Source organism: Sphaerodactylus townsendi, linkage group LG07 (assembly GCF_021028975.2).
Source record: "Sphaerodactylus townsendi isolate TG3544 linkage group LG07, MPM_Stown_v2.3, whole genome shotgun sequence".
Lineage (NCBI taxonomy): Eukaryota > Metazoa > Chordata > Lepidosauria > Squamata > Sphaerodactylidae > Sphaerodactylus > Sphaerodactylus townsendi.
Window position 1 is genome coordinate 77556760 of NC_059431.1, and position 23206 is coordinate 77579965.

Here is a 23206-nt window from a genome sequence, read left to right on the forward strand (position 1 = left end):
TAGTTTTTACTAGTATTGTCTATCCGATTAGAGAGATTAACTATACTCAAAAGAATAAGCATATGCATCTAATACAAATAAACTTCATATTAAATATTTTCAGTGTGAGGGAAAGTAACTTATTCTTTAGTTTTGTGAATAAAAGATTCACTGAAGAATACCTTCCTAGAAGAAAACCTTCCCTAGAAAATCAATTTCTTGGGGCAAAGATTTGTCTTTGGAAATCTATGAAGTCCCATTATTCTATAGCTAACAGCTTGCAATTCTTAAGTGATCCAAAGGGAATATAGCCTGAAGTTAAGCTTAGTTGAAATCAACAGTACTTGCTTCTGTCAATGTACTTAGAAGACGACTTCAATCCATTTTTGGTCCCCAGGTTTCTACACTAGCAGCCTAATAATAATGAAGAAAATGTAGTACACTGATAATACTCTTTGGAAAAGCGCACATTCTCCAATACTTAACCAAGCCATCCACAATAGCTGGCATAAAACTGAAAATATCACTATTTTTATAGTAATGTTTAGCCACAATAATTTCCACCTAATTTTCTGCAATTCTGGAGACTCACTTTTCCATTAGAAAGAATGTTAAGTGAACTGCTACAGTTTTCAGAGATAACATATGAAACACTAAAACACAGTGTATAAGAGTTATAAGGGACATAAGCAGAAGCCTAGCACTCTAAAGCAAGTTCCACTGCAATCAATGAGATTCTTGTGTTTTGTGTTTGGAAACATACAATCAGAGTCAGAAGGGACCAAAAAGGCCACAGAGACCAACGGCCTGCCATGCAGGAATACAAAGAGCTCCAGATGTGTGTGATTTGCCAAAGATTATATGGCAGCTGGAAGCCTATAGCAAAATGAACCATTTAAATACAAATGAAGCAAATTTATAGAATGAAAAAGATCACAACACCAGCTATAACGAAATACTATGCACAACCATGTGCCCGATTGTCCTTGTTGGTTTAATACAGCTGAATCAATAGAAATCCAGAAAAATCATGGAACCAAACAGATAGCTGTGCTCACTCTCCCATATCAAGCCCACAGAAGGATAATAAGGGATAGGAAGATCAACCACTATCACGTGAACCAGAAGTACCAAACTTTAATTTTGGGAGAATCACATTCAGGACAAGTGTGATCTGATCTTTACTTTTTGTTGCTTTTCTACTTCTATAGTGATTAACTTGTCACAATGAAACAGCCATAAATCATAATGAACATTCAAAAGAGCAACATCACTGAGCTGGCCAAGTGGGATGATCTTTTTTTCTCACTTCTACTCTGTTCTTAACTTCCCTTGAGGTACTCTAAGGATTCAGCTTCCAACACGGGCATCCTTGCCTCCATGTCTCTGTCAGAAACAAAATGAGAAGTCTGCATCCCCTCACCACGCTGCTGGGAAGGCAAAGGCTACAAGGCACCTTGTGAAGGAAGGAGCACCATGTCAAAGGTAAACAGCGGTGGACGGGCGATTATTGACCACCTAGAGAGGATGGCTAACTAACACGAATCCGCGGGAAGATGATCCAGCGAGTATCCCCACGTGCTAAAAGGAGACAGCAGAGACGAAGCAGGAGAGAAGGCGCGAGGGGGGCTCAGCCTCTCTTGGGGCCACTTACCGAGGAACCAGCCCAGAAGGGGCAGGCGTGCTTCACCTCCGGGGAGCCGCTGAGAGACAGCGCCCCAAAGCTCAGGGCCACCATGCAGCAGCCCAACATCAGCTGCAGCAGCCCCAGGGACAGCAGCGGTCTGGCCAGCAGCAGCCCCGGCCCCGCAGTGGCCGGCGGCCCGGCCCGGCGGGAGGCCCCCAGGGAGAGAGTAGCTGGGCGAGGCCGCGGCTGCTGCAAGCCGGAGCGGGACCCGCGGGGCCGGAGAGGAGGCGGAGGCGGCAACGACGGGGCCTGGGCGGCGGTCTCGGCCACCGCCGACAGCCCAGCCATAGGGCAGCAGGAGCCCGGCAGCACCACCGGCAGAGACATGGGGTGAGGGCGGCCAGCAGAAGAGCAAGCGAGATCCAATCTTGCCAACTACGGGGAGGAGGGAGGAAAGAGGAGGGAACCTTTTCGTGCCTCCTCCTATTAAGGCGTCATGCCAAGCCCGCTTCTTTGCCTCAGTCCCCACGCTGAACTCCGGGACGGCCGCTGTTGCTGCTCCGCCTCCACCCTCTTTCCTCCCTGGCACAGGCTCCGCACTTTCCCGCCTTGACCATGTTGGGCAGGCCTCCCTTGTCTCAGCTCAGGCCTCCCCCCTGGAAAGCTCCCCGCAACAACTTCGCTGCCCGCTACTTCATCTGTCCCTCCTCTTTTCCACATTCATTCTTGCCTTCCCGCTCTTGCCAGTTCCTTCGCCTCTACCCTCCATTCCCAGTCTCTCGAATCCCTCAAACCCATTTCTTTCCCTCTCCCCTCACCCACCGCACTTATCTGCTCTCCGTTCATGCTCACTGCCTCAGATCCCCTTTTTCCCCTGCCAGCTTTCTGCCTCCTGTTGCAAACACCCACCCATTTCTCACAGCTACAATGCAAATCCTTGCAAGCTACACCTGGTCTTTGCTAAACCTATCTTTCTTCTCTACTCAACCCCTTGGCACTAAAGCCAAATCTTTCCCAATGTGCGCACACTGCACGCTTCACTTTTACTTCAGACTTTTACAGTGAAGTTTCTGCGCGGTGGCATCATCCATCAACACTTTGTTACATTAACAGCGCTTGTATGTTGGGTGCTCAAGCAGATCCTGTGAAAATGCCTGTGCTGTGTAAACCGTGTTGTGTTCAGTGGCTTTAAGGCAGCAATTCTACAGCTACCTTTTTAAACATAAGCCTTATCAAATAAAGGAATAGAACTATGCTGAATGTTACTTGCTTTCTTCCTCTTCCTAATGCTAATTGTTTCACCAAACTACACTTCCTGGTCAGTTCTAACACTAATCCAGTGTTTTCTTCAATTTTTTTGTATGTATGCTGCTGCTAAGAACACTCAACACATTCTAAATGCAGTCAACCAGCTCTGTTTATGTAACTCATCCTGTTGCCACTGATAAGCCTTGTCTAATAACTGATTACATTCACTTTGCTTTACAGGCTTCTATAATTTCTCTTGCTTTTGGCTTCTTGCCATTCAGACTGGCAGGTAGGCCACTGTTATTATGAGGAAGTGAGCTTGAAGTTTTAGAATAACTCCCGAAAGGACAGAGGAAGCAGGTGGATATGTCCTTTCCATATTACAGTCACCCTTCCAGGCTTTTCTACTGGAAGATTTGGGGAGTCATAGCTTGTTTTAACCCAGATGTGGATTGCAGAAAACTGAAACAGTGCTGAAATGAAGCATAAGTATTAACATAAACAATGTATAGCTTACACAGTAGGATGATATTTAGAGCAGGCAGTACAAATTATATAGTCCTTGTGTAAAAAAAACCCCTACTAAATAAATCAGTGTTGCATAGTTGGCAGAATTCCAGGAGAATGAGAGTCTTCTTGATCTCATCAGGTAAGCCATTCAGTAAAATGGCTTACTGCAGTTATTGATTTTGATGGGGGGGCACCTGCAGAAGGCCCTTCTCAGAAGAGAACAGCTGTTTTGGAGGAGAATAAAGGGAAAGGTGATCCTGGAGATATGATGGAGAAGACCATGAAGGACTTGTATGTGATAAAGCAATATCTGAAACTGACTCCCAGAACTGATGGGTGGCTAATGGAGTGGTTACAGAATGGGAGTAATATACTGCTTAGTTTCTGATAATGGAGCTGCAGCAGCTGGGGTCTCCAAGTTGACATGGCTGTGTCAAAGTAAGGACCGCGATCTGGATTAGACTGACTTGACAGTGCTTTTTTTACAACTTCTTTAACATGCTTTCCCAGCAGTAATAGATCCAGTTTGACCCCCTACAACTGAGTCTTCCAGGATCAGCTACATCCCATCAAAAATGGAACCTCTGTGTCCAAGATCTTTGCCTTCTTAACCTGAGTTACCTGTTGTCAGAATTTAGTTTGTTTGTTCAGTCTTTGTCATTTAACACAGCAGCAGAAAGTTATTAAGAACCTCTACAAAAACCCCAGGACATTTGAATAAGGAGATACGTTCTTCGTCAGGTAATAACGACATACAATGCCTATTTGTACAGCCATCTCACAGTTTGTTTTACTTTTTTTTAAAGAACCAGTCAATATAGGTTTCCACTCTATTCAGTGGCTCTGAACTTGAACTACTGGTACATAGTCTGGAGCCTTTAATGGATTTTAGATTGCCTATCCTGGTAGATTAACGACACTGACCCGTGTTTGTCAAAAGCCTTCCTAAGTCTTTCTCCTCAACAAGTGTTATCTTACAGGTCCTGCCCTTAAGCACACCCACAAAACTGCAAAGTTCATGAAGTCATACTTCGGGCCATTATAGTGTAAGAAGCGAGGCACGGATGTGCCAACAACATCTCTTCCTCCAGATACTTCTTTCAACATCCTTTCCAAGACAGATACGTGTTATGCCTGCTTGATCTCCCTGGCATCTAGACTGCATCTAAATTAGTGTGGTCTGAAACACAACAGGCATATATTAAATATCTTGACATTTTTGACAGCTCTTCCAAGTCAATTCTTTTGGAGAGCTTATGAGTTGCAAGGAAAAAAGGGAGGCGGAAGCATTGCTACTAAGTGACTACAAGTAGAAATGTAGATTTAAAGTCATAATTATTTCCATTCTGTTGAAATGGCTAATCTAGAAAGAACAGAACTTGTTAATAATCAAAGCAAAATTAATTTATATACTTTGTAAAATAAAATGTAGAATGCCAGCATTTTGTAGAATCTATCCCTTTATTATTTCATGACATTTAGAGATTTAAGACACAAATCATATTTCTACATAATTTATCTTGGTGCTTCCCAGCCTTGCAGAGGCCAGTCTACATAGTAACCATTCCATATTTAAAGTCATTATTTATGAAAAATGGTATACAGATCTATTTAATGTAGAAAAATAACATCCAGGGGAAAAACTGTAGCCATGAAATATAAAAAAGTTAGGCAACAGAAACATTATGGCTTTGCACAAGCATCAGATGTCACAGAACAACTGAAGACACTTTGTTAAAAAGGCACTTATTTTGTTTTTCTTGTACTAAAGCTTGGTATTTTATCAAGTTTCCATTGTATCACAATAGTTAAAAAGGCAGTTTTAACACAGAAGAGAGAATGTTAAAAACGTAAGATACCAGATAGTAATACAAACTCTTAAAATAGATTTTTTTTTGGTCCTTTTGTAAAGTAGGCAACAGCATTCAGGCAACAGTGATTCCTTTTCTCCAGTATTTACATGAACTTCAGTTTTCATATTCCAGTGTTTGCTAGTAACCCAGAGAACACACATTTTGAAACCATCCAGAGATCCATTTTGGCTGGACAACGGTCTCACAAAGCAATGGCCACTGCCCATAAGCCTATAATTCTGTATCCCTGTATCTAGTTTGTTGTCCATAGAATCCACGTTTAGATTGGTCTGACAGCTGCCTTCGATAGTCCTCCTCCTCTGCATCGCTGCCATAACTTCCCTGTTTGTCTAGGTAAGATCTAGCAGGTGGTTTCTGAGGCTCTGGAGGCCTGGAACTAATACAACAAAATAAACCAAGTTAGTTTAGTCACAGTGCTCAGGAAAAAAAAGATATTTCAAGCAGGTCTTTCAATAGTAAAAAGTATTTTTCTGGCAGCTTTCAAGGCTGGTTCAGACGTTTACTACATCTATGTAAATGCTATTAAGAAGGGCAACTCTATAAGGATAATAAAATGATCTTCTGTGTAAGTTTAACTCCCTCCCCTCCACGTACATTCAGCATCTACATATCAGTACCATATTTACTTGAGCAGAGAGAGCTGAACACATTTTGCTGCCTGGGAAAAAAAATCCAAATGTCACACACTCCTGCAACTCCCCCCCCACCCCCACCCTCCGTGGTATTGTGCTTATGCAAGACTATTTTTTTCAAAATTTTGTTGTATTACAAATACAGTGTGATGGAACCACCACATTAACAATAAAACCTGAAATTTAGTATCGCCTTTGACAATCTACTCCCATTTAACAGCCTTTCAAAATCTGCTGAGATAAGCTGCTGCCACATGGACACCTCTGGCACAAATGGCAAAATGTTTCCAGCCATTGCTACTTCTGTTCAAACCACTAACACAGGGAAGATCTTTTGGGGGTAGAGTTTGCAAGATGGCAGCAGTAACTTTTCAAATCAGCCTTCACCCATTCTCAAGCATTCAAAACACTTCCAATCCTACTAACCACTGGAATTGTTCTCAAATTTATTTGTATTCACATATAGAAATAACCTTCCTTTATATTTTCATGCAAACTTAAGTTGAACCACCAGTAACTTTCCTCCTCTTCTGATTCATACTACCTTTTGTCCAATGGTGCTGCCACACAATATGTTTATTAAAATTATGTCCTAGGTTTTAAATGCTGCAGCTTGCTGGAATCCATTATGCTTCCTTATCTACCAAATGCTAATAAAGTGTTACAATTTTTAAAAACTCTTGTTATTTTCACTGTGCCATGACAATGGAGACCAGCTAGGGTTTTCAAGGCAAAAGACACTCAGAAGTGATGTGCCATTGCATACCACCAAGAATTCCTTGGTGGTCTCCCATCCAAGTACCAGCCAGGATTGCCCCTGATTAGCTTCTGAGACTGGATGAAATCAGGCTAACCTAGACAGGTGAGGGCTGAGGGCTGAATTCTTTTTTTCAAGAGTATAGTAATGATAAGCTAGCCTTCTGCATAAAATGTATACAGGAAAAAATAGAGAAACCTAGGTTGTAAAACCAGCTACCATAGATTAGTATCAACTTATTTTTGATGGCATGTATATTCTATTAACTGCTTTCTGGGAAACACAAGAGATACTAACCCTTAATTTTATAAACAATCTGAAGATTCGTATAAGCATAAAACCTTAAAAACCAGACAAGAACACGTATAAAATAATTGCTTGTCACCTTGCAGTCTGCTCTGGCTTCTGTGTTTTGATGGGCACAGCATAAATGTCTGGGTGTCTCTGAGCTATTTCCACCTGGGAAAAGACAATACACTATAAAAAAAAAATCAGGTTTCTCCTTAATTTATAAATAGTTGTGTAACAAAGCTATTTACTGCATTGGGTAGCAATTTGTTACATGCTCTGTTTCTGTACTTTACAGAAAGTCACAATTTTAAAGAATTATATAAAGCAGCAAAGAACAAAGCTATTATGTGATGTAAAATATGTTAGCAATGAAGCATCCTTCAAAGTTGGACCTTTTCTTGGCAGGTGGGGAAATAGTACAAGAAAGGAATATTTTGAATCTTCCTGTGTAACCCAAGAGTTGTTTTAACTAAATTTTGTTCAATTTTAATTATGGAAACAAATTTTCTTATTCTATCTAGATGAAGTTAAAGCATTCTCTTCATACCCTGGCATTCTGTGCTTCCTGCAGCTCCTGCATTCTTTGAAGCCTCGCCTTATGGTCCATTTTCTCAAATATTTTAACTTTCCCCAGAACAGACTTCGGCGTGTTCTCTTGTTGCTCTTCATCAGCCTCTGTTCTCTCTTCCAGTTCAGTTGGTGAAGCCACAGGCTGAGAGAGTTTCAATATGGGACGCCCAAAGGTAGGTTTAAGGGCTATAGGGGGAGGAGGTCCTTGAGCAGATGTTCCCAGATGTTCACTGCTTGCAGCATTCGGGCTGTTTGTTCTGGCTTCATAATTCTTAACAGTATCATGTGGATCTTCTTTGTTTTGCAGTTTACCCTGTGAATGTCAAAGCAAATGAAGTTTTGTGGGTTTATATACAAGTAGAAGTGTTGATACTGAAATCACCAATCGGAAACTGGTTACACACTTGATAAAATCTATGATTCCTAGAATACAATGGGAGGTAATGTGCAGAACACTGTTAATAATGCAAAATTTAGACTTGCCAAAGAAACTGGCAACATCAGTAAATTAGAATTTGACTGATCAATGATATTTTGTGCAAAGGAAAAACAAATGGATAAAGCACAACTGAATTTTTTCCTATTGTAGGAGGAAACTTTAGAGCTGAGATCACACAGTGAACACTGAAAGAAATTAGGTAAAGACAGAGTTCTTTTATGTATTTTCTCTCAAAATTACCTTAGGCGGTTCAGGCTTGAATGGTGGAGGAGGGCTGGGATCTCTTAAAATTTCCCTGCTACCAGCTTTTCTCATTTGAGCTCTTGGTTCAGGACTGGGTTTCCTTAAACTCTGCAACAAATAGTAGCCCATTAAACACACACACAGACACACAGAGAACTTGTTTGAGACATAACTTACAATTTTGCAGCTTCTGTTCAAAATTACTTTATTTACTGCAATTGAGACAGTGAATTACAGACAGAACCCTATGTAAGGATCAGGTTTACTTGCCTGTCATGCCTCTGAAACAACTTTTTAAAGAACTGTTCATAGCTGTAAACCTACAGCACACACAGTTCTAAAACAATAATCCAAAAGAGCACAAGTAGATGCCACAATTGGCTCTCCCTGCAGTCAAAAGCTGCAGCATTTGACTTATACAACTTTTACCTACAAGCATCATTTTCTTTAAAAAAATCTGAAGTGGAATCTTCTGCTCTTCAAAGCAATACCACCATATTAAATCATAATTTTCCAGATATTAGTTGGTATATAAGTGTACTGTGATGCACAGTAGCACTACTTTAGAGTTTTCCTCCCAGATACCATTTCAACTGATATATTTATGTCAATGTTTAACAATATGTTTTGCAGAAAGGAACTATACAGTGCATCTCTTACCTCCTCGTGCTGCACAGGTTCAGAAGACCGACTAATGGACGAGACTCTTGGTTCATTGCATGGTTCATCAAGCTCATTGTCAGTATATGCTCCACCTTCGCCATCTGTGTCTTCCATGTCACTGATTAGTCTACTATCACAACTCAAATAGTCAGCACCCATAGCTGTTAAGTATGACATACGATCTTCAATGTCATCATCCATTCCTTCCAGCTGCATAAAGAGTTGTGTCAAAGACGTAATTAGGCAACACAACAAGTAAAAGCAATAAGCAAATGTTATAGAAAGCAGGCTGTGCAAACATAGTTCCAGTTTAAGTAACAGTAAACCCATCAAATAGGAGCCGTGTAGCATAGTGGTTAAGTGCTTGCACTGCCACTCACACAGTCAGGAGTTCGAGCCCCCTGTGGGTCAGATATCCTGGCAGCTGGCTCATGATCAACTCAGTCATCCATCCATTTCTTGGTCAGTAAATGAGTACCTAATTCACAGCTAGGAGGTAAAGAATAGCCGGGGAAAGCAATGGCAGACTACCCCACAAAGAGGCTTGCTATAAAATCACTGCTCGTAGTGGTACTCCAGGATCGAACACGACTGAAGGGGAAACTTTACCTTTTTAAACCCATCAAAAGCAGTTATAGCCCTCAATTTCATTACCAAGAAAAACATATACATATATATAGAATATTTCAACCAAATTTTTCAACCAGTTATCTGTGTTGCTTCTTGACCATCACTAAGGAGCATCTGTGTTCTAAGGGTGAGGAAACTTTCTATTCACATAACATATCTCCGATTATTTTTGAAATACACCTTCTTACAAGACATCTGGGTGCGCATGTTGACTTTTTGATAGTACATATATCTTGGTAAACACAAAACAAAGTGGTAGACAACATACCTTTCCTTCTGAAACCCAAACTGCTTCACCCTGTTGTTGCTGAATAGTATCTTTAAGGCTGCCATACCAGCTGTCATTGGCTGAACTCAGATTGATGATTGCTGCCAAGATTTACAAAAAACATAAAATTGGGGACTTGTACAAAATAACAGTTTTCTATAGTCAGAGATTTACTGCATAATTTTAAAAGGCTTTTTTGATTGGATAATGGGTTGTGAAGGTCAAAGAAGTTAGATCACTTCCTTCACCAGGTTAGGGTCCTCGCACAGATCATACATAGTTGTACCAGCCATCACAGGATAAGATACCTATTTAGAATTAAATTAGAAGTATAATTTCCAATGATTGGATTCCACTTAAACATCCTGAAACCAGCACTAAGCTAGAAATTTTATACTAAATGCTTTAAATCTGGAAACCTTGTGTTACAATAAGGATTTCTAAAGTGTACAACCTGATGGGCTGTGCTTATATAGTTCAGAATAGTGTTGTGCATCTGGTAGTGTAACCTTGCATTCAGAATGGCTGAACAAGGCTTTCAAGGAAATACAAGGGATTATGTAGTGTTCTATAAACAGCTTATTCTGTAACTAGATTTATATTTAGAACATATATTTGGTGGTCTAAATTACCTTCCAGTGGTTTAAAAACACCTTGACTTGATAGGCCAGGCTAGCTTGATATCAGATCTTAGAAGCTAAGCAGGCTTGGCTCTGGTCAGTATTTGGGTGGGAGACCTCCATGGAGTACCAGGTGGAAGTCCTTTGCCTTGAAAACCTCATGGAATCATCATAGGTCAGATATGGATAGCAAAAAAACCCTCTAACCACATTTGTCCTTCCTACATTGAGACCGAATCTTTACAGCATTCTTTCAAGATGTTTGAAAATCTTGACTGTATATTACATTACCTGCTAGAAAGATGGAACAGTTTTTCCTCACAGTGGTTTAAGTTATTTTTCCTCACAGTAACTATTTAGTTATTTTACCTTTGTTGTTGGGGTTGTTTTGTTTGGTATTTGAATGTTACAGGTGAAGCCCAATTAAACTAAATTTGATGGAATGGTCTTTCAGGAGACAAAGGGATTAACCCAAGTCATGTTTATGGTTTAAAAGATTCAGAGGACTATCCATACCCTACTCCAACTGGCTTCAGTAGGGCAACAAAGAGATTATGTCAATATTGTTCAGCAAAGTGATATCAAAATTTCTTCAAAGGCTCCTCTATATAAGTTCGTCTATAGCTAAGAGATGTCACAGAAAATAAGGCATGTCATCTATTCACACCTACCAGTAAAAAGATATGAACAAGTCTTCTTTAGTTTATTTGCCTGGTCATAAAGTTTCCGTGAGCTTTTGTTGGAAGTGGGAATTAGTCTTTGCCTCATGTTTTTTACACCTTGTCTGCTGTCTGGGTTGAAGAAAACGACAATGGGGAACCACTGGGTGTAGTTTAACAAATCCACAGCTTTAGGAGTCACATCCAACAAAGCATGTTTGTCCTGTTAAAAGAAAGACAATATTCACAGAGGAATGGAGGAGAGAGCCCTTACTAGCACTGTCAATATCTACTTCTTTGCTTTGATTACGATGGAAAGCAAACAGGGCAGAAGATACTTACCAGCTCGATAATTTGCCGCACAGTGTTCAAACGCACTACACCAGTGGACTTCTCTGAGCCTGCATCTTTAGGTTCTGTTTCTGCAAGAATAATACATTTTGACATTTGTCTAAGGGCTTTTTAAAATGGACCACCAAACACTAACATATTCTGTTAAGAAAAGAGCAATGAATGGACTTACTGGCTGCTTGATAGTGCCCAGGCAAGTCACTGCACAACTTCTCCATTGCTACGTCTGCAATGGGACCGAATAGTACCACAGGTCTCTTAAAACCAGCTGCAAGAAGAAATTACACATAACAAGTCTGCACAGTTATTAGGTTCTGTATTTAAGAGTTAATATATCTGAAATATATATAACTTAGGTGTACACATTTTGGCCTCAAAGAGGAAAAAAAACTTTTCACAAGTTCCCAATGGGACTTGGCCGGTAGCTCTAGTCAATAACATTCAAAATAAGAACTGCTAAATCAAATACATAACTCCAAATTAAGCAACACTTCTCCAATTTGTTTTAAAACACTACAAAATTATTATGCTTACATTCCAGTATTTCACCTCCTGTGTCTGATTGCATTCTAACTGTGAAGCAACTCCTAAATCTTAGCAGGGGAAGGAGGGGGAGAAGGTATCAGTCATATTCCTTAAAGAAAACTCCTATGCTTAAAAAAGGAATGGTGGACTTTGCTAATCTTTTTTACGGATGTTCTGCTTTTCTTTTTTGTACCCTACACTTTTTTCCATTTGAGCAGTGTCTGTAGGGTTCCCAGGTGCTCTTCTCCCCCAAACACTGATCCAACATAGCACTTTCTTAGTTTCTGCAAAACTGCTGAATCATTTGACCGTCAATCATCAATGCAGGGACTCTAAAATCATACCCGGGCTAAAGTTGGTCTGTATAACTACATATAAATGTTAAAGCAAGACTGCCAGCTCATGTTGTTTCCTTTCCAATGCAGGCAAATTCACACTCTCCTAAATTGAGTATTATCATAATTTAGTTCTTACAAGGATTTTAAAAGGTTGGTGACTTAAAAATAAGATAGCAATTAGCTGCTGTTATCATTCCCCATTTCCTGGGCATGCCTAGTTGTCATTAAGTCATTTGAAGACAAAGTAGGACATCTTTTGTTAACTTACATCTATATTAGCTATGGCATTGGGTCAATTTGAGGGCAGTTTCACACATACCAAGCCCACATTGTACACAATTTTTCAACCACATAAGATGACTTTCTGGGCTCCTCTTATCAACTGTAGAAACACACACATGTAAATACTACTCCGTATTCTTCACACCATTTAGCAGATCAGGTCTTTTGCGGAGTGTGTACGTCATATGAATTTTCACTGGTGCTTTTTAGGCTTCTGAATAGATTAACATTTCTAAGTGGTCAAAATATGGCTTTAACTGAGGACCCATTTTACCACTTGCTGTCAGCCTTGGGCCAGAGCTAATTGGCTAGGCTTAAACAAGTTGCCTTCCCCCAAAAAAGCAGCAAATGTATTTTACAAATGAAGAAATCAGTTAACAGTTCTTATACGCTGCCATTCACTGACCTTCCCGGAGCATAACTCGTTCATAGGCTGGAAATCTAGTGCTAACAGATGCTATTGCTGTCAGATCTTCACGGCTCTTCTTCAGATTCTTTTTCATTCCAGACCGTTGACCACGCATTCGCCAGAAGTCAGCCCTATCGCTAGAGCCATCTCTCTGTGCATTTTGAACACTGGCCATCTGCTCAGCTCTGAGAGAGACAGCATTTTATCCATTTGCAAAAATCAAAACAGCACAGAAAAACACACATATTGCATCAGAGCATCTAATCTACAATCCTGGAAAAGGACCAACCCTCCCATCCAACTCTTATCATCGCTTCGTCCTCCTAATATATCCTGAGATCCTGGGGGCTTCAGAAGCAATAACAAATGTGGATAAACCCAGCATAGATAAGCCCCAGATCTAGAAAACCCCTCAAACTTCTTTCATCCTTTTCTAAACTAGGCAATCACAGATGTATTTGGATCAAATCAAACATCTTAAATATGGTTGAGACTAAAGACTGAAAATGTTTTCCTTGTTACAAAGTACTTTAAAAGTGACTAGTAAAATACCAATTTGTGTTAAGGATTGAAAGAATCTTGAATGGTGGGGGTATAATGAACAGATACTTTATTAGACTTGTCTCATGGGATTACTACGGGAGAAGGCCAAGCCACACACTATCATTGGTGAAAGATAGGCTTTGTTCTTATTCTAAAAGAACACCAAAGATAGGCATTTACTTGTTCCTACAGGAATATAAAACCACTCATTCATATAGCACCCAAAAGATTCAACTCAGTGTTACCGCAGGTAGGTGCAAACTCTTTCTCAATCCCAGCTAACAAAAACCAAGACTTCTTTCTGCATGCTCTCATACTGGGTTCTTTTCTTGATCATACTAAGAGTCTGACAGAAAGCTGGAAACTGGATAGGGAGAGCAATTCAAGGCATTTTAAATTTAGAAGAGATTGACATACCTGCTTTTATTTGGAATCAGGCCTTTTTCCAATTCACTCTCAATTCTCACAGCCAGCCAGTGACCCAGTTTTCCATCATACAGAGTATCAACTACTCTGAAGACTTCCCCTCTGGTGAATGCTAAACTCTGTGGAGTTTCCTTCTCACATTCAAAATGAGTCCTTATGAAGAAAGAATCCCCTCTGCCACAGGCCATTATGTCTCTATAAACTGGAAAGGAGGGAAAGAGACCACATCTAGTTCATGCTGTCTAAATTAATAGGTCACACAAATCTCCCAGTCACCTCCAAGGCTGCTGAAAAGAAAGGAGTAAGGAAGCAGTGGCACGGGATGTCAGGAATAACTGCATAAATTATATATAACCAAACCTAATGAAATGCACCCACCAGTTTTCATTTTAGAAATAAACACAACTTTGTTCCTAAACCTTCATCTTTCATGAAAGCCAGCTACTGAGAACAGCAGGGTGGTGAGGAAGGAATCACTAAAAATGGCTGTATGCAGATAAATAAGTGAGCCAGCAACCTACTTCAATCTCTTCTTGTAGTCTAATAGTTTGAAAGTCAACTTGAGTTCTTTCTGAATGCAGGGGACACATGCAATTATTTTTACTGGAGTGTGCTTGCTCAGTTTGTTGCGTGGCAAGTACTTACCATCATATTTGCTTTGAGCCAGAATGGTCACTGTATCTCCTTTGGGAATTTCCAACAAGTACAAAACAGCATCCTCTCGAACAATACCTCTGAAATCTTGACTGTTTACCTAATATAAAATAACCAGAGAGAAGTTTTGAGAAAGAGAATTCCTCTTAATACAGGTGTCAAAAAGAAAAGGTACAGGACACCCATTTTATATAGCTTTTATGCCGAACGCAGATGTTAAGATAGCACTTTACATATTACTGAAGGATGGGAAATGCAAAGTTTAGCTACCACTTTTTTTAAAAGCAAGGTCTTGCATCCAAGCATCAATGATGACATGTTACCATTTGTTCCAGAACAAAGCTATGCTACTTTGCAGGAGGCTAACCTCAACTCTGAAGAGCATATACAGCAATGGCTTAGAACTCACCCAGAATTTATGAAAACTCCAAAATATGGCCAGCTAACCTGGAGGAGGATATCACAACAGGGAAAAATGCTTAGGAGCAGGTTGAAAATGCCTTATAAAAAAGCTCTAGTGAAAGTCCTTTAAAACTAGCTATTCCAGGCCAACACTAACAAGCAAAGCCATGATCAGTAGAAAGGGAGCAGCAGAAATCTAGCATCAGTGACCAATGAAGGGAATGCTCCTGAATGGAAAAAATGAGATTACGCAGGAAGATTTTAAAAAATGAGATTACAAAGGAAGATCTGATACTTGTTATGGGGTTCAAGCAACAGAGGGAGGGAGAAAATATAAGGAGAACTTATAAACTCTATGTAACGAACTAAGGATAAAGAGTGATGTGTGGGGAAAATACAGGAACATGCTTTTGTGCAACTGCCTTGTTTACAGCAATCCAAAATCTTTCTACATGAATTCAGACTCAGTTTTGGATGTTACAAAAAAGCAGGGCAGAGAGAATAACAAGTTATCTTTTCTAGCACTTCTGGTATCTTGTAATAATTAAAGATGCTCTCTGTCTCAGGGAAATTTATTGGGCTGTCAGGAGGCCTGTTAGTTTTGGGGATTTGCTTATGCTGCTTTCTGTATGATGGGTGGTGGTGGAATGGGTTAATGCACTACTGTCTGCCTTTCAACTGTTTCCTGTGTGTGATTTTACATTCCAGGTGCTGACCAAGGTCAGTGGCTGAGCATCTTCGCTGTTATCTTTCTTACAGTTACTTTTAGGCACGCTTTCCCAGGATGGGGGGTGCAAGCCATTTTAATTATTGGGTTTTGCGCAGGCAAAATCAGTTCTGGCTTTGTCCAGGGAAGATCCAAATCTCTGAATAAACTGCAGTTCTATACATGAGTTTGTTTCATTTTTTGGGGATTCTGACAGGGGCCAAGTAGACCATTTCCTGATTTGGAAATAGGACTATTCAACCACAATGAACTATAGCTACATAATATAGCAAGACCACTCTTGGTTTTATAATTCCACTGAATTCTTAAGATTATCCTAGTTAATAATTAGCATTTGATCCATATGAGGAGTCTTACTCAAAGCTCTAAAAGCAGGTTTTATTCAAGGCTTTTATGAATGGATCATGTCTGCAGAAGTGATTACTCACCCACCCACCCCAAAAAGAGCTCGAATAGTAAGAAAGATTTTGGCTGCTTCTCCCCTTCATACTGCAGCCCTGTATGCTACATAGAATACAGTTCTAAAGAGTTTCCATACTTCAGAAGTGAGTTTTTCGAAGAAGCTCTGGGGGAAGTAGAAAGGGGTGGGGGTGGGGGGCTACCATTAACACTTTCTGTTCATTGAAGTTATTGATTTGTTTAGTAAAATGTCCTCACCACACACACACACCACTTTTCCTCCCATGGAAGGATCCTAATGTGGCTTGCAGCAAAATATATCATAAGACACATTTTTAAAAGATATAAATCCATGGTATCATGCAAGCAGAACAAATGCCAAGGATGAATTATTACTAGCCAGATATAAACACCAACAGCTAGCAAAATTCAGCCTCAGCCATAAAAAGCCTTCCTAAATACACAACATTACAGGTTTTTCTGAAGAAAATCAGGAAAGTTAACCACTGAAAAAACATTGATAAACATATTACTGTCCTAATGGAAGGCAATAATAAAGTGCTGCTGAGAGAAACCTTGGATCCACTCCAATTACATTTCCTAATGCAGGTTCTGACAATTACTTCTATATCATAAATATTAAAATAAAGCAATTTTTCTTTTAAATTATACTTTTAAATTTACTAAAAACACTTTTGTACTCACAGAAACTGAGTACTGCTCATTTACCTTAAGAATCTGATCTCCTTCTTGTAGGCCTTCCTGTTCTGCTGAGGTTCCTTCCTGAATTCCAGCAACAAATATTCCAACATCATTTCCACCAGCCAGTCGGATACCCACACTGTCTCCTTTCTTGAACTTCACCATCTTTGTACCAGGGCTAAAAAGAGGCAATAAGGAATGTCATAAAATCATTTCTACATCACATTAATAAAGGACAGTAGTGATTTATGCACAGAAACACTTTCAACATAGTGACTCCCAGATGTAAGCGAGTTTCACAAATTGTAAATGGACGAATTGTAACAATGAATTTTAAATTGCAATTATGAATTGTAGTTTTATGAAAAAACTTTTTAATGTGATTCCATGTATGGAAAATGGCACAGTCACCCTGGGAGGGCAGCTGTGTGTCAGTCAGCTCTACAACTGATAATCATGGAGAAACCAACTAGTAACGTGTAACGTGTAAGATAGTTACAAGACATTCCATGACATTTACTCATGGCAAGTAGTTTCTATATCCCAAAGGGCCAGCTCACATATAAACGTCATATCATTTCACATATCATATCGTTTCACATATCATATCACATATAAACATCATATCGTGCATCCAGGTACAGAAATCAGTGGAAAATGGGCTATTTCTGCAGCTGCATGGAAATGGATGCCAGCTCCTTTTAAAAGCAGTCCATTTCATGCTAGCCTCCTGTGGTAGAACCTGAAACTGTGAATTAGCTCACAAACTCCACTTCACAACTCTAAACAGGAACACTCTTTTGAAGAAAATTAGCAGTCACCTGATGATGATGTAGCCTGCCTTTTCTTTTATGAATTTTAGGCGATCTGGCACATCCTGTTCTGGAGCTAAGATTAGTGTTAGTATCATACTGAGATCTGCAACTATGGTTGGCAGTTCACTTGTGAGCTGCAGTTTGAGCAAACTTGGGGTTAGAATCAATAGTGATGCAGAAGTAATGCTAATCAGACTAGTCTTCAGATTAGAAGGAGATGCATTTAAAAGTACACAAGAAATGGGACAATGTAATTTCTTAACTACTATTGGCCAACAAGCATGATACCCTAAAGCCTATGTATACTCACCTCAGATTGTTTCTTAAGCGACTTTAATTCCAAATAAGATATTCTGACTCATTTAATATAAACACTCAGATGCTTACTATGGTTTACAGCTGTGGAAGAGTAATCAGTGAAAGCAGTTAAAAATTCATACCCAAATATTGCCAGATCTTCAGGACTGGGCTGAAGAAATGTTCTTGGGGCTGCTTTTGGTTGAACAACTGTATAAATTAAGAACAAATTTTTACATAATGCAAAAACAACACAAGAGAATAAAAACAAATATTAAAGAAGCCATCCTTGCTAACAGAACAATTTAGACTGAACTATTGACTTCTGCCCTAGAGCAAGGTTACTTGGAAGAATTTCCTGATAATCTCAATGGAACTGACTAGGAAGTATGTTTAGGATTTTCGCTTAAAATGCAGTTATCACTTACCTGTTCCTAAATGACAAGAAAAGAATGTGCTATGAATATTAAAGTAATAATAAATCAGGACTGTCCAACATTTCCTCACTATGTAATCCCCTTTAGCTTGGATTTTCCCTTCCTTTGATGTATCTGTATATCACAAACAACACTTAAAAAGCCAATCGACCTATTCAAGTACAAGGAATTAAATCTCTCTCATACAAATACATCTTGCCATCATTAATTCTAATGCAACAAAGAGACCCTGGGCACTGTCAGGGGAGGGCTAACATTCATATGTATTTGATGTAATACTTCTTGTTCTCAACTCTTTATACATTTGAACCCATCTCTTATGCTGGGTTCATTTTCAGTTCTGAATTATGAAAATTTATACTGAGTTCCCTAATGAAAAAAGTAATCTTGACTACTTCTTTTGTTAAAAGGCAGCTGCAGCAATAATTTGGCATGCAGTTGCTGCAGAGAGAAGACATACAGCTTTGTCTCTAAATTATGGAAGTAGCTTAGGGTATAAAGTTTTACCCCAAAGTTGAGAATTGAAATGACAATGTGAAGAAATGATTGTGAAATTTACTTACTGAAACTTATCCCATTAACCACTGAACAAATACTGGTTTCATAATTACATATTAACTCAAACAGGGCTGTTTCACCTACTCTACTGCAATCAAAGGACCTCAAAAACGAAAACCTGCCACTGACCTGGTGGTTCATCATCATACTTTGGTTCATGGTTTGCATCTGGGGTTAAAGTTGGAGTGAGATCACTAGTTGACTTAAAAGGTGTAGGCATTGCTCCCATTTTGGACAGCCTATTGGTTGGGTCTTCTTTTGCACTGAAAACAAAAACTAATGTAGTTAATGAAAAGCTGAAAACTGATTAACAAAAATGACTACTTGAAAATGCCTCTACACCCTACCTTAGTTTCTCCTTTAGTTTTTCATTGGAAGAATGAGAGTCTACATCTGAATGATGCAGTCTTCTATCTTCCTGAGGAGAGCAAGACCGGTTGGACTCAATTTCTGAAATATCTGTTGAAAGAGCACAGTGTAAAATCTGGGTAAGTCAAATGACTACAATTTTAACATTTATTTATCACAACCAACATTTAAGAAGCAAAAAACTACATACTGAAATTAAATCAAGCTGAAACTAGCAGAAATTCCCATCAGAAAAGCTAATTTTAGATATGTATTGTCGAAGGCTTTCACGGCGAGATTCAACTGGTTCTGGTGGGTTTTCCGGGCTGTGTGGCCAAACGTTAAGAACAAGATCCACGGCCACATAGCCCAGAAAACCCACCAGAACTAATTTTAGATAGTTTAGCCCTTATCCTACTCAGCCTGCAAAAGTATAAACAAAACTTCAGATGAATCATTTTTACTCAAGAGCAGGGATTCCCCAGATTTTCCACAGAGAAAATCAAAAAGCTCCCCCAAAGAACTAAACTGCACCCTACAACTTATCTAGTATTACTCTGGCTTAGAGATATCAAACTTGGTTTGTTTTTTAAAAAATGAGAGCTATTTATGAGAAAAGTATCCTAAACTACTCTCCTCCCTTTTTGCCTGCAAGTTACCAAGTTTTAATATGTCCTGGAAACAGAAGACGGACCAGGAAGAGTTCTCAGCTAAGCAGCAGAGAGAAAAACTGAGAGGGGGACTGGAATTGGCTGGGCCTGTTGAATCAGGTCCTCTCTGAAAGGGTCCCTAGAGGGGGCCCAAGTCCTTCACTGACCTGTGTTAGCCCTGGGAAGGAATAAGAGAAGGACTGGTAGGAAGTTTTCCTGTTGTCCCTTTTCTGGCATTTTGGCACCACTTTGGTTTTATTCTTAGTTTCCACCAAAATGTTATCTAGGTCTTCTCCAAACAGCTTTTCACCTCTGACTGGGTAAGCTAGCAGGATTGACTTGGACTGCAAGTCAGCCTACCAGGACCTGAACTACAGGGCTTTTCTGGAGACTATTAAGGCTGCTATGAAGTGAGCTGCGAATGATACAATATCAACAGAAGCATCTGCCAGGAAGGACATGGTCTTTAAGATACAATTCACTCCTTCCTGAAGCGGCCCGTGTCCTGGGGAGATTAACTGTGTAGGTTTCTTTGCCCAAACAATAGAGGCCCTCAATGTTATGGCTGATACTGCTACTGCCCTATGGCTAGGGCTGAGGCAAAATTGGCCTTTTTGTCTAGTGGATTGTTAATGATGCCTCCTCCATCCACAGTTAGATCAGAGGACTGTAATGCAGCCACTGGGGGGTCTGTTACAGAAGACTTCAACACAGTTCCATTGCCTGCTGCTCAACGCAATAGAGCTTCTTTGCAAATGCAGGAGTTTGTCTGCTGGACTTGGTTTGTCCCATTCCGCCCTAATGGTTCTGCAAAATACTCAATAAAGGGTGACACTTTGTCTGAGCTGGTTGCCCTGGGGGAAAATGCTTTGAGTCCTTGGGTTTGGACTTATTTCCTTTTGCTCACTGGTTGTTATCAGGCTCCTCTGACAGATCTAGAGCCATAATGGCCTTATAGAGGAGTGACTGGAAATCCTCTCCACTAAATACGCAAGAGGATCAATCAGATCTTCCTCCTCTTCTGAGAATTCCCCCTCCTCTTTCTCACCATCAGACTATGAGGACACTGTTATGTAATGAGATATTTAGGTTTTCATAGTTGAGGAGGTGAATCAACTGAGAGCATTACGTTTGTGAGCGTATGGTCAGTTCCTCCATGCTCAGCCTCATATATTACTGTGGAAATTGTTTGTGTAAACAAACTTTGTTTTTACCTTGCAGCTCATTGATGATTGAGACGTAACAGACACAGTCTAGGTCAGTGATGGCGAACCTTTTTGAGACTGAGTGCCCAAATTGCAACCCAAAACCCACTTATTTATCACAAAGTGCCAATGTGGCAATTTAACCTGAATACTGAGGTTTTAGTTTAGAAAAAACAGTTGCCTCTGAGGCACGCATTACTCTGGAGTAAGCTTGGCGAAGCAACCATGCAGTGCTTTGAATGGGTGAATCACAACCCTAGGAGGGTTTACTCAGAAGCAAGCCCCATTGCCAGCATCCAAGCTTACTCCCAGGTATAGGATCGTGCCCAGGCCAGCCTAGATATGTGTGTGTGTGGGGGGGTGATTTTCCACCTCCAACACACATGACGAACTACACTGAGCTCCGAGGACCAACAGAGGGCAAATAAGCGGAAGTTTTCGTCCTGCCTCCCTGAGGAATGGGTGGGAATAACCTGGACTCTGAAGATGCTCTGCATCTCAGAGAGAGAAAAATGATAAAAACACACAAAAACGAATAAAACAGCAACTATAAAAATACATAAAAGGTTACAATTTCAATTTCTCACCTTCCATTTCTGATTCACTGTCATGCATTGAGGGAATATTGATCAGGGTTTGTTTTCTGTCCCGCATGACAACCAACTGGAGTTTTCCTCTTGATTTCTCAATGAGTTTCCTTGCATCAGATAAAGACATATTCTCTGTCACTGTACCATTGATCTGGATTGGTGAAGAAATACCCCCAACAAACCAATTAAGCACTGACTCTCCATTCAACGTTTGCAAAGAGGAAATGTGCAATGTTATGATATTTTACAACCCTTATACAGGACATAGGGTCCATACTACATACTTTTAGAATGATGTCCCCTTCATGCAAATTGCCATCTTTTGTTGCCAGACCTGTACTGGTCATTTCTTTGATGAAAATCTGACTCCCAAGCCGGAGACCATATTCTGTAAGCAGAGAGAGAAGGGGAGAAAATTTTGTAGTGTCTGACAGATTACATGTCGGAGACTTCCAAATATTTTATTGAAGAGACCCATCAGTGACATCTTTTTCTTGCTTGGATCCCTTAGTCCAGGGGTCTGCAACCATGCTGGCAGGGGCTGATGGGATTTGTAGTCCATGGACATCTGGAGAGCCGCAGGTTGCAGATCCCTGCCTTAGTCCTTCTGACCTACTGACACTTTACTACAGGTGCACACAACATTTAACACACCAAGACAACCAGCAGCCATGTTGGGGTTGCCACAATGGCTTGTGGTTTTGCTGGAATACCTGGGTTCTGTTCTGGTGCTATTGGGCTTGTGTTGCTTCTTGGCATGGCAGGCATTGACTAGTGGTTGCTAGAGGCATGCCTCTTTGCTTTTGCTCTGGAGCAAAAAAAAAGGCTGCGCCCCCCCCCCCCCCCCCCAGAAACAATGGAGGATGGTGGACATGCCTTCCAACCCAATCTTCTTCAAACATCTGTGGATAGGCACCAGCAGCTCTGCTGCAATTTTGGTGCCTCTATCTTAAAAATAAGCCCCTTTCCAGATAAATTCCTCATAGGATATAAGGAGCAAAATAATTTTGGATTCCTAAAATAAACCTAGATCCAAATACTACACTGGTATTGTGAAAAATTGAAAATACCTGTAGGAAACATACCCCCAATGTTTTTTTGATACACACCCCCAGTAATAATTCTGTATTTTCTTGTTAATTCATCCCCAGCTCTAGCTGAGTTAACGTACTAATTAAGGCACCAGGATTTTATATGGGAACTGTTGTTTTAGTATGTGGTTAAACTGTTAAAAGCTGCCCTGAGCCTATTTGATGCGAAAGGGTGGCCTATAAGCCAGAAAAACAAACAAACAAATGATCCTGTAACCAACATGGCTACCTGTGAACTATTTAAGAAAGCTACAGAACTGATCAAGACTCAAACATCCATTCAGATATAAATTTTTTTACGTGAACTCATTTTTAGCCTTTCTGGATATAAAAATAGGCTTCAAAATGTATTGGCAGCGTGGATATGCCTTTGGTGTCCTGCATAATTTAAATAACATCATCTGATTAATTACTTAAAATTAATTTGACCCTCTTCCCCATGACTAA

At 40.1% G+C, this 23206-nt stretch overlaps 2 protein-coding genes across 5 annotated transcripts in view; both read right to left on the bottom strand.

Annotated features, from left to right (window-relative positions):
• Window positions 1–2374, bottom strand: part of ENTREP1 (endosomal transmembrane epsin interactor 1) — a 40355-nt gene extending 37981 nt beyond the window's left edge. The window contains exon 1 of one of the 2 annotated variants that reach the window (XM_048503163.1): window positions 1634–2374. In XM_048503163.1, the coding sequence (XP_048359120.1) occupies window positions 1634–1993 (360 nt within the window). In that variant the 5' untranslated portion in view covers window positions 1994–2374. The remainder of the gene's footprint in view (window positions 1–1633) is intronic. The other variant, XM_048503164.1, reaches the window with a different exon arrangement.
• Window positions 2375–4806: 2432 nt separating this feature from the next.
• TJP2 (tight junction protein 2) overlaps window positions 4807–23206 on the bottom strand; it is an 85741-nt gene continuing 67341 nt past the window's right edge. For all 3 annotated transcript variants that reach the window (XM_048503153.1, XM_048503151.1, XM_048503152.1), the window contains 18 exons: window positions 21953–22056; window positions 21666–21819; window positions 19223–19334; window positions 19005–19138; window positions 18024–18090; window positions 16796–16946; window positions 14530–14638; window positions 13876–14086; window positions 12913–13100; window positions 11534–11629; window positions 11353–11432; window positions 11023–11233; window positions 9732–9832; window positions 8831–9043; window positions 8168–8278; window positions 7466–7801; window positions 7013–7086; window positions 4807–5614 (listed from right to left, as the gene is read on the bottom strand). In XM_048503153.1, coding sequence (XP_048359110.1) covers window positions 5449–5614; window positions 7013–7086; window positions 7466–7801; window positions 8168–8278; window positions 8831–9043; window positions 9732–9832; window positions 11023–11233; window positions 11353–11432; window positions 11534–11629; window positions 12913–13100; window positions 13876–14086; window positions 14530–14638; window positions 16796–16946; window positions 18024–18090; window positions 19005–19138; window positions 19223–19334; window positions 21666–21819; window positions 21953–22056 — 2618 coding nt within the window. In that variant the 3' untranslated portion in view covers window positions 4807–5448. The remainder of the gene's footprint in view (window positions 5615–7012; window positions 7087–7465; window positions 7802–8167; window positions 8279–8830; window positions 9044–9731; window positions 9833–11022; window positions 11234–11352; window positions 11433–11533; window positions 11630–12912; window positions 13101–13875; window positions 14087–14529; window positions 14639–16795; window positions 16947–18023; window positions 18091–19004; window positions 19139–19222; window positions 19335–21665; window positions 21820–21952; window positions 22057–23206) is intronic.